At 39.1% G+C, this 11,683-nt stretch overlaps 1 protein-coding gene across 1 annotated transcript; it reads right to left on the bottom strand.

Moving 5' to 3' along the window:
- Positions 1 to 1,623: 1,623 nt before the first annotated feature.
- Positions 1,624 to 10,378, bottom strand: LOC136828678 (chitin deacetylase 1-like). The gene is made up of 5 exons (XM_067086790.1): positions 10,222 to 10,378; positions 4,497 to 4,633; positions 4,107 to 4,263; positions 3,542 to 3,700; positions 1,624 to 3,286 (listed from the first exon to the last, which is right to left on the bottom strand). Exons 1-5 carry the CDS (start codon positions 10,256 to 10,258, stop codon positions 2,121 to 2,123), a joined length of 1,656 nt encoding a protein of 551 aa, XP_066942891.1. The 5' UTR covers positions 10,259 to 10,378; the 3' UTR covers positions 1,624 to 2,120.
- Between the last annotated feature and the right edge of the window lie 1,305 nt (positions 10,379 to 11,683).

The raw sequence follows: 11,683 nt of genomic DNA, 5'->3' as shown, positions 1-11,683 counted from the left end.
ATGGCGTGAAGTGAAACTTCGGTTCTGTCCAGTAATACAATCTAATGCAACCGAGAGTGATTAGAATCCAACAGTTATAAGCAGCAGAAAAGAATATCAACGACGTGTGGTCGATGTGTTGGCGTATTTCATTCTTAACTTAGTATTTATAGAACTCATAGGCCAGCAGAGACTGGCTCATTTCTGTTCAGCACCACAAACATGCACACACACACACACCCACACACACACACACACAGATATATATATATATATATATATATATATATATATATATATATATATATATATATATATATATATATATATATATATATATTGATGCACTCCACAATGAAGATGAAGGAGAAACCAGAGAAAAGGAAATAGAGTTCTTAATTTGTCCCAACAGTTTCGCCCTCCATCAGGCCTCTTCCGGAAGAGGCCTGATGGAGGGCGAAACTGTTGGGACAAATTAAGAACTCTATTTCCTTTTCCTCTGGTTTCTCCTTCATCTTCATTGTGGAGTGCATCCGGAAGAGGCCTGATGGAGGGCGAAACTGTTGGGACAAATTAAGAACTCTATTTCCTTTTCCTCTGGTTTCTCCTTCATCTTCATTGTGGAGTGCATCGTAATATTTTATCTTCGTGATTGAGAAGAATACAACTAAATATATATATATATATATATATATATATATATATATATATATATATATATATATATATATTACCACAGGTGAAAAATAAAGAAACAGGGTGTAGGTCTGACCGGTTTCGACTTTATTTCCAAGCCATTGACGAAGTCCTTCGTCAATGGCTTGAAATAAAGTCAAAACCGGTCAGATCACAACCCGTTTCTTATTTTTCACCTGTGGTAATGTGTGATAAATGAATCACGTACAAAAGTGATAATAATCATATATATATATATATATATATATATATATATATATATATATATTGAGCTGTCTTTTTCATATTCATGCAATGGAATGTGTTCCCCCAGTATAGTTGTGTGTATGGCATGCTATGCTGCCTGGCCTTCTATATGAAGTTTGACTACAGATTTGAAAAGAAACCACTTTCTGTTCAAAACCATTCGTAAAGGGTAAGTCATAAGATTGCAAACGAATTTATTAGGACGCTGAAAATAATGGTTATGCGTGCTAAGAAAATGTCCGTTGAATCTTATCTTGAAAGCTATGACAAAAGAAGCATTACGCCTCCTAAACATCTGATACGTTATAAATCTCTGTTCTTAGTGAGGATGAAACCGATCTAGTGTTTCTAATCAGGAGACATATTGCAGTATTAGTGCCTCATACGATTGCTTCTGATTTTATATGACTACACAAACCGTTTGACAGGCATTCACTGATTTAATTTTCTTTTTCTTTTCTTTTTTTACCCTAAAACACTTAAAATTACTCCCATTAAAGATCGTTCTTTTCATGCTTATGATTTTATTTACTAAAACCTGAGTAGGTTCTGTTAAAGTTCGACACTGCCATTTTTCTCAATATACGATGTATTAAGAACTTGAAGTATATAAAGATAGAAATAAGCAATGGCAAATGTAGGCTAAACAATTTTCGCTTATTTTTATTATTTTTAGGGAAAAAGACAATAAAAGACTGCATCTCATTTTAAAATTGTTTATTTAATTGGAAATACTTTAAACGAATAACAAGAAATAACTGTACACTATAATACAACAGTAATAGTCATGTGTACAACACGTAGTACAGAGTCAGACACTCAACTTACAAGAGGCAGGACAAAGGAGAGTTAGTACGTGTCCCGAATACTGTTGTCTCTGAGGCAGAAGAGAATCACAAGAACAGCATTTTTCTCTCCAAAGCTCTGATTCAGAGATCATCCTTTATTTTCATCTAAGCTGAAATGGGGTGAAAGACGAATGTGAAAAGAGCTTCAGTTAGGAATCTCTATAGATTTAGTGATTATGTCTGTATTCAGGAATCTTATGTTACTGTCTGTTTATCACAGGCATGATGGGATTGTTTTCAGAGAGACAAAAGTAACATGTATGAAATAGTTTAGGAAACTTGGATGCAATCTATTTTTTATGAATACTGCGAGACTGGGCAAGTATTAGAGAAAAGATCAAGAAAAAGAGTTTAGAAATCGCTGACTCCGTTGCCCAGTGGGTCATACAGCCAGGGGTATGTGCGCGGGCACTCTTCACAAGTGTGGAGGAACATTTGTTCTTCGTGAGGGAAGAGACGAGGTACCTTGCTTGGGCATGGGTTAGGGAGTGAGCAGTAGGGAAGCCCCGGAGTCTCACATTTGCCCTTCCATTCACCAAAGTTCTGGATTGCAGCGATTTCAGTTGGGAGTTCCATCCAGTTGATGACCTGCTGCATGGTGACAAAGTAGTACTCACCACTCTTGGCAGTTTCAGAAACCCAGCTGACGAACTCTTTCAAGAAGTCCTTGCGAGTTTCAAAGAAGGCAGCAGTGAAGTGAAGACCAAGAGGAGCACGGTTGGTACTGTAGTGACGGGCAAGATTGTGTTCCAAGAAAGCACGGAATTGCTTGGGGTCATTGATGTTAGCGCACTGATCAACATAGTGACAACCTGTCAGTCGCTCATCAAACTGGGGATCGTCACGACGATCAAGCTCATTCATTACCATTTCCCAGACAGTAAAGTTACGGGATGGGCAATTTTGATCCGTACCCAGGCATTTGTGGGGCATACGATGCATAAGAGTGTAAGGCCAAAGTGGAAGACGTCCAAGCGGAGCAGCAATAGAAGAGTCATACAAGAAGCCCCAGTCAACCATCATCTGGAATTGCTGGTTTCCACCAACACGACCGTTAGGAACACGGAGACCCAAAATTTCACCGGAAGTGATGTTGGCAAAAGTTTCGATGATGAGACGAGAGCCGTCCATTTCGGCTTCATAGTCAGAAGCAGTGAGGTTGGTCCAGTAGTATGGGTCCTTGTTGCTGGTAATGGAGTTCACAGCGATTTCGTGTCCCTTGCGGTGGAGCTCTTGAACAGCAGAATAATTGGTGAAAGCGTGGGATACAAAGAAGGTACCCTTGGCTGTGCAATCATTACCCTTGTTCTTGGTGCCATCCTTGAAAATGTCCTGGAAGATTTTGAAGTTACGTTCATTAATGGCTCCAGTGAAAGTAACAGTGATCATCTGTGGGGTCTGAGATGGGAGAAGATCACCTGGGATACGAGTGCCATCAACAGAGCAGAAGCATCCTTGTTCCCATCGGCAGGCCCTTGGATCACATACATCAGCACGGTTGGGATCCTTATCAGGGGCTGAAATCACATGATTTGGTTATTTATTTGTTATTGAGGTTTTACGGTGCAAAAATTAAACTTATATTTTTGTACATTTATAAAGAATAAACTAAAAAGGTTGGGCTTGCAGCACCAATGTATTTTGTAGTGCTGCAAATTTACTGTTGAAAATGACAGACTATCATTACTGGTCCCAATTTGTTGGCAATGTAAGTTTCTCAGTATTTTATTAGAGCAAATAACTGTGAACAATAAATCATGTTAGATACTCACTGCAGATGTTTTCATCAGACCCATCAGAACAGTCAGGGTGGTTGTCACAGAAGCGTTCCTTAGAGATACACTCTCCTGAACCACATTCAATGTCAGTTCCTGGGCAGTTAGACTGCTCACCATCAAGAAGTGGCCAGCGAGGGACGGGGTCTCTTGGCTCTGTGAATTTGATTTTTTTTTTTTACAGATATGTAGGAGTAATGTATTATGTATGATCCAGTACATTTGCATAGCACAAGTTTAAAAGATTTGAAGATGGACTGTGTTGAGGCTAAATATTCTGTATTGTCAAGATTTTACTTTTGTGCTTACATAGCTAGACCATTTAATGACTCAGCTACTGAAACTACTGACTGATCAATATATTGAATCATGCCTCAACAAAGCACTCTTCGTGGTATTCACCTTGCATATAAATTTCATAGACATGCTAGTGAAGATTCCAACCGGCCCGACTATAACTAAACAAAGTCTCACCAGTCTCTCACCTTATAGGGGTGTTAAATCTATGATATTCGAATATGTATCACTTTGCTTTTTGGAAAAGTGAAATTCATATACTAACTGTTTACAATGTGGCAGTTCTTGACTTCTCTTCTGATCTGGCAAATCTGCAGTTTGATATCGAAGGCCATGCTGGTCTGGCAGGTACCCTTGCTGAGAGCCTTCTTGCCTCCAGGAGCTGGGATACAACGATAGTACTCGCCACATTTTTGGTTGTACTGAGAGGAAATTAAAAGAACAATGATAAATTAATTCCAGCTGACAACATACAATTGACGAAGAAAACAGAGCTCGTCATCTAAAGAACCAACTCTAGCTAAGGGTTCAGGAAAACAGTTTCAGTAGCTTGTTAATGTTTGCATCATTCGCAACCCAATGCAGGACATAATATGCAATTATTGCAAATATATGAAACATTACAAAAGATCTTAAAATATTTTTAGCATCTTACGTCTTCATCGGTGGCATCGGGGTCCAGCTCTATCCTGAAGAACTCATTCTCGAAGCGCCCTGAGCAGTAGTAATCTACATCAAGTTCAGCTGTCTCGAAGAGGTTCGGGGCTTGAGCTGATACATATCCCACCAAGACTGCAAAGGAAGAACAATCCACTCATTGCAATATATGTCGTGTTTCAGCTTACATTGTCTCCACATATCCCCAAAGTAATACTTTCAGAATTTACACGGTAGCATAAAACATTCGCAATTATTCTTCCACTTACGTGAAATGTAGCGTTTTACACATACGTATAAAAGGTTACAGTGCTTGCGCCAAACATATAGTTTCGATTAAATTTGCACAAAATATTTGTTACCTGAGATTTTTGAGAAAATGTTTTATTTCATCGTTACTTAAGGTTCATTTGTCTTATTTCGGTAATCAAATAGTTTTTAAACAAATAACCATTGCAACATGGTCGTTTACTTTTCCTGGAGCTCCTCGCCTCCTTGAATTTACCAAACCCCAAATTATCCCTCCCTGGCAATCATCCAACCAGACGTCAAGTCGCTTCCATTCTCTTGCGACTGTGGAAACCGGCTTCCGAACTGATGCAAGCATTTTCCAAGCACCGGCTCTTTCAGCTGCATTTCATTGTAAATTCTTCATTGATTTATAACGCTGCTTAAGCAACGTTCTTTCCTAAAGCTAAGAACAAGTGGATTTTACGTCATGGTATCGAATCAGACGCCTGACATTGTAAAACAGAAATAACAGGACTCCCTGAGAGAGGGGGTGAGAGAGAGAGTTGGCTTTAGCTGTAAGATCACCGATTGCGCAAGACGCCGAGAAGTTAACCTTGAGACACCTTTGGTGTGTCTTCTGTTAACCGGTGAGAAGCAGCTCTTTTTTTTTCTATTATTTTTTGCGGCCGCTAACAAGCTCTGGAATCAAATAGGATTAACAAGAACTCGACTAAATGCAAGTATTAACATGAATGCGTTTCATGCGAGCGAATGTTTGGCTCAGACGAATTGGCTACGGTATATTCACATTTTCCTCCTCTGGCAGGTAACGAAAATCAGCGAACTCAAGGTTCTTACTTCGGGGGAACTTCCCATTAGATTGAATACGAGATCATTAATTCCGACTCTCTCTCTCTCTCTCTCTCTCTCTCTCTCTCTCTCATGTTCCCCTTATCTCTTACAATCGAGGCCCACCTTTCCCCAACCCCTATTCCGTATACCTTTACTCCCAAATAACAGGCCTCGTATCAGTTCTTATGATCGACGAAAGTCGTGGTTTACGGCAACCCACACTGATTTCCATCTCATTTGTAGCCTCGTATTTTGGCGTCAACAAATATTGTGACTTCTGCGAGATCCTTGCGATACAAAAGGTGAATATAAGACAAAAGCATTAATAGTTATGGGAGAAGTCATCTGCTCATGAGGAGAACGGCCAAACACACCAGAGGAGAACGGAATCTGGTGAACGAAAGTGTTCATTTACATTCACCGAGCTGGTCAAGAAAAAGAGCGAGTAAGAGGAGGGAGGCATCAAGCGACGGGAAGGGGGTTCGAAGTCAAGAATGTAAATAGTTGCCAATGGGATGGCAACACCCTCTCGCCACTCTTCTGAATAAAAAAAAAAAAAGACGGTGGTACCATTTTGAGTGGTGATGATGATGATCATATAACGGTACTCAACATATTGTCAGTAAAAATGAAGTTTTGGTGGAATACGCATTAATATCAGTTATAAAATTTTACTTGAATATTGGTTGGTCAAACTTCTTTTAGATGGCGCTGTATCCATTCTCTATTGAGATTTTGGTATTTTTACACGCATATATATATATATATATATATATATATATATATATATATATATATATATATATATATATATATATATATATATATATATATGTATGTATGTATGTATGTATGTATATAAACATTTAGCACATGTGCTTATAAAAGAAAAATCTTCCCAGTGATTATGCCTGGCGTGGGAATGTCAGATTCTAAGGCGCAAGGCAGGCCGCCCGTCAGTCAATCATACGGAAAGCGACCATTCTGTGGGTCTGTGAATTGTCAGAAACGATTTCATGCACGTATGGCTGGCTAGACTATAATTTCCTGGCGAAAGAGCAGCCGACTTTCCCCTTCTTGATTTTCACAGCTTTCAGCCTGAGCCACCGTAGGCTACGACTCTATTTTACGAAAGTTAAGGTGAACCCTCACCTTTAAAATTCCGGTTAACGTAAAGACTGGCTTAAAAGGTCGTTGCTGGGTGTGTGTGTGCGTGTGCGTGTGTGTCATGCAGTGCTTTATAATTAAGTTTTAATAGTAAGTGAAAGGCTGGAATTGGGTACCACCGGCTAGAAAACGACATCCAAATAGTCTTCTCGCTTGAGCGATATGGTTGAAGGCGATTGCTAAGTATTTTCACACGCATCCATCCAGTCACGTTATTTCGGCTTTCGCCACCCACGTCAAAATATACGTTCGCATTAAACGTGATGCAAGGCTGATTCTTCACAGGGTATATATATATATATATATATATATATATATATATATATATATATATATATATATATATATATATATATATATATATATATATATATATATATATATATATAATCGAAATCAGATTTTAGACTTTATTGGACGTGGTTGTGGCATACAGGGATTGGAAGAGGGGACAAAGGGACCAGAAGAATATGAGGGTTAGCGCGCATTATCTTGGTTGCAGTGTTGGTGTAATGCAACATGACAGTTTCAGAGCAATTGCAAGAAGTTAGCCACAAGGCCAAAGGAGGGCGGGGCTTCAGGTGGCAAACACCTTCATCTCAGACTTCTAATTCTTTTTTTTTCTAAATTACGATGTTATATACAATACATGGCATCTCAACGAATCATTCCTCACCTTTGTGGCCAAGTCAACTTAAAGCTGGAGAGGTATATTAATATCCCTCTTGTTGAACGTTTTCATGATTATAACGGTTTTAAATCTAATGCTTTATCAGCTGCACTAGATACGACTGTGTGAACCAAGCAGCTTTAACTTTAACTAATGGATTTCAGGGAATCGCTTCTGTCTGTATCTAACACCGGTCCGTGTATGAGGTACCTTTGATCATTGGCCAGGTTTTTCGATGTGATTTCAATGCCTTTCCATCCTTGATGAATTTCGGCATCACAACTGATCCGCGTAAGGCTGAATGAAATGCATATATATATATATATATATATATATATATATATATATATATATATATATATATATATATATATATATATATATATATATACATATATATATATATGTGTGTGTGTATTTATATACACATATATACTATATATGTACACACATACATGTATATATATACATACAAACACAGAGTATGTGTGTGCGTGTATGTTCGTGTGCGCGCGTCACGGCGAAACAAGTTATTACAACGTGGAAGCCTGATTTGTTGTTTGTGAAGTAAAAGTAAATGTTTCGACGCAGCCAACGGGGTTTGTCCAACGGTGGCAACACGGAATCTTTGTAAGAGCAAGTGAAAGTGCAAAATGAAAGTAGTTTTTCGTGAGAGCGGACAATGACAATGTACGGTCCAACCTCGGTGCACGCAGACAAACAAGATTGCAGGCATGTTTAAGTTTAACTACGTGCTGTTGTAACTGTAATTGGATGGGGTGGGGTGGTGGGGGATGCCCCGAACTATCATGAAGGCGTTTCCCCAAGAGGTTATGATGTGGTAGCAAAACTATGTAACAGAAGAACACCAATAGAAACAATCGTACATGCAACATAGAACTATATACATAAATAAACATATAAGATTTAATTTTGGGAGACGAAGGAAACAGTGTTTGGAAATGTCAACTGGTCCTTATACCATGAAGATAGCAGTAAAAATCTACACATTTGAAACTTTAATCAGCAAATACTCTTCATATCCATTCCGGAGGGCTTAGCAAGGTCCCAACAGTCCAGAAGGGACTTGGAGCCAGTCTCTCTCTCTCTCTCTCTCTCTCTCTCTCTCTCTCTCTCTCTCTCTCTCTCTCTCTCTCTCTCTCTCTCTCGATGGATCAAGCGTTAAAAATATGTAAAAATATTCTTTTAGTTTGCCTATCAAGTATACCGTTAAACAACTTCATTTTCCATTTGTCTGAAGTTCCTAATAAATGTGTCGTTTTCATGTCATCGTTCTATTTGTACGCCTGATTTTTACTACAGTTAATTCTTATATCATTCACAATCCTATTTCTGAAAGGTGAACCTGTAATTCAGTTTAGGCTTATATACGTAGCTGTGTACAAGTACCATGAATTAGTCATCTCTTCTGCAAAGTCTTTCCTTTCGCAAACGGACTATCGTGGGTATTGCAGGAATTGAAATAATAGGAGAAGCATAGATAATAGGTGACAGTTAAAGAATATGAGATATGAAAAGATGCATAAGATTACGAATTGTATAGAATGAAATAAAATAAGGGAAAATGATTTTTACAAAGAGAACATTTTCTAATGGAATTTCTTCTTTGCGACGGAAAACCCGAGTTTCTAACTTCGTGGAGTACGGCTGCATTTATCCTTTCACCCAAACACGCTACCCTACTCTCTAATTATGTGTTGGCTAATCTGTAACAAAATTTATTTTGCAAGGATAAGTCTTCTTGCCAAAGTGAGTTTTTTATCACAACAAGAAAATTCCCAACTGCTCAAAACCTTTTTGGTTTCTTCATGAACGAAACTAAGGCAAAGTAGTATCGGCGAACGCATCAAGATTAAAATTTGGCTAAAGGAAATGAATTCTAAATGGAAATAGACTAAATTCTGGTCTTCTGGTTAATCAAATTATGAATGTCTTTAGTCATAGCGAATAAGGCTATGACGTCTTTCGTTGCCAAATACGAAATGCTTCATTTATTACGAAATGCTTCATTTATTTTCTGTCAGAAAGCTGAGAAGTTGCAAGTTTTAAGATATGATAGAATCTCCAAGCGATGGTGTAATATGAGAACGAAAGTGATTGGGAAACAATACTAACGCTGGGGTTCTGTGCTCTCCAGAAAATTATCTAACTTCTTTCCTATCGGGTTGTCTTTCACTTTCACCTCGTTCAGCATCTTAAACCCCGCCTTCCTGGTGCCACGCAGTACATTTTTAACTAACAAAGCTGAGGGAACGAAATGAGATGATTATTGGTGTTATATTCACCTCATATCGGAGTGAGATGGCATGGACGGAAGCGCCTTGGTTTCTGGAAAACCCGGTTAAAATGCGCTCTCCAGCGGAAGATCGACAAGGTAGAAAGCGCGAGAAAGGGATCCGAGGGAATGAAAAGAAAATGACGTGGAAGAGGGTTGTTGATTTAAAGAGTGTCACTTTTGAAAATGGTTATTGCTTTAGATCTTCCTTTTTAATCCGTCCCGCACATAGTTGCTATTTTGACATTTCCTGTCTTAAAAAGAGAAAATGCAATTTGGACTGATACCAAGACGTGTGTGGCTCCAGGAGGGAGGAGGTAATCGACAGCGGTTTAGCGAAACACATTTATACACCGAGGAAGATTGATTCCCCCTAATTGCACTTCACAGATTTTTATCCTTTTCCGTTCGGTGACAGCAATCTTTCCTCGTGTTGACATTCACACCATCTTGTCACAAACTTAATTTGGGTTGTACGACAGACATGGCAGAAAAATGATCACTCACAGAGGGCGAGAAGAGGTGTTGTAACTCGACGTATCATGGTGCACTCCTGAGGTCCAAGAGTAACCGCTACCTTTACTTATATACCAAAGGGCCACGCATGCGCAGATACCGGCCGTGACGGGCGCTGCGCACCTCCCCCGCCCGGTCACTTTCACCGCCCGCAAGGGTCGAGGCCATCGTACCAGCTGTGACCTCTGTGATAGTCCTTACATGACCTCGTCATGTGCTATACAGATGCGTATATTGGCTACTGGGTACCAAAAACACTGTCCTGAAGACACTTCTCCTGCTACAGGTGGCCTCCTATGACCTCGTGCAGGTAGGGCTGGTGTCGGTTGGTGGGTAACCGATGGGGGCCCGCCCGTCACCTGGCGAGTCCCCGCCCCTTTACCGACATCACTTCTCCCTGGAGCGCTTTGCCTGGGCTGAAAGGTAGTCCTGGGCTGGCAGGACAACAAGTCGCTCCGTCCGCATGCAATGGAGTTTCCTGGGCTGCTTTCGAAGATTGCCATTTCCAGTTCAAATATGATGCTTGTACTTCCTTCTACATAGACAAACCAAGAGAAGGTTACGAGAACCAGATCTGATGACCTTCAATGGAAAGAGGAAGGAGGAACTCACCTTTAACATAGCCAATAGAAGGACAAAGAACTTGCCAGTAACTGTCAGAAGGAGGAAGACGGCGTTCATTCCAGAACAAAAATGACTCCTTAGATTCGTGTTGTTATTTGTACAGAACTATGCATGCAAAGGCTGATATGTTTATGTCCATACAGAACTAATGTAAGCTTACAGCATATTTAGTATACACATCAAATTCTCTCTCTCTCTCTCTCTCTCTCTCTCTCTCTCTCTCTCTCTCTCTCTCTCTCTCTCTGAGATTTTCCAGAGAGTAGGCTGGAGAGATTCATGTTAATTACAGATGAGAGAGAAAAAAAGAAAATGATAAATAGATTTTTACAAAAGAAACGAAAAAATGGACGAAGAAACTATACAACAGGTATTTTGACCAAAGAGAATTAGATTGATTTTTGACATTGACCAAAAATGTTAAATTTCTTCACAGAATGAGGTACCGTTATTGGTTACAAATACACGAGTCATAAAAGAACAGAAGCAACGTTTAACAATGCGCAAACGCAAACCCACATGAGAAGAGAGAAATACATCATGGTTTATGCAAACGGCACCACAAGCTAAGTTTTAAAGGCGTCACATTATTTTACCTTAGGCAGAACTTCACGAGATAATAATAATAAAAAAGAAAGTATTATTATTATTATTATTATTATTATTATTATTATTATTATTATTATTATTATTATTATTATTATTATTAATAAAGGCGGGGTTTCATCACTGTAGTGTAACTGATCTTCGAAATCCCGCTATTTTTCAGCATTAAACTTAGAGGGATTTAAAATCCCCTTCCTTCCTTCCCGTATGCCTTTTGATGTTTTCA

The sequence above is a fragment of the Macrobrachium rosenbergii genome, chromosome 43, assembly GCF_040412425.1.
Source record: "Macrobrachium rosenbergii isolate ZJJX-2024 chromosome 43, ASM4041242v1, whole genome shotgun sequence".
Classification (NCBI taxonomy): Eukaryota; Metazoa; Arthropoda; class Malacostraca; order Decapoda; family Palaemonidae; genus Macrobrachium; species Macrobrachium rosenbergii.
The sequence above is the reverse complement of the archived record's forward strand: the minus strand, read 5'-3'. Positions and strand labels throughout refer to the sequence as shown.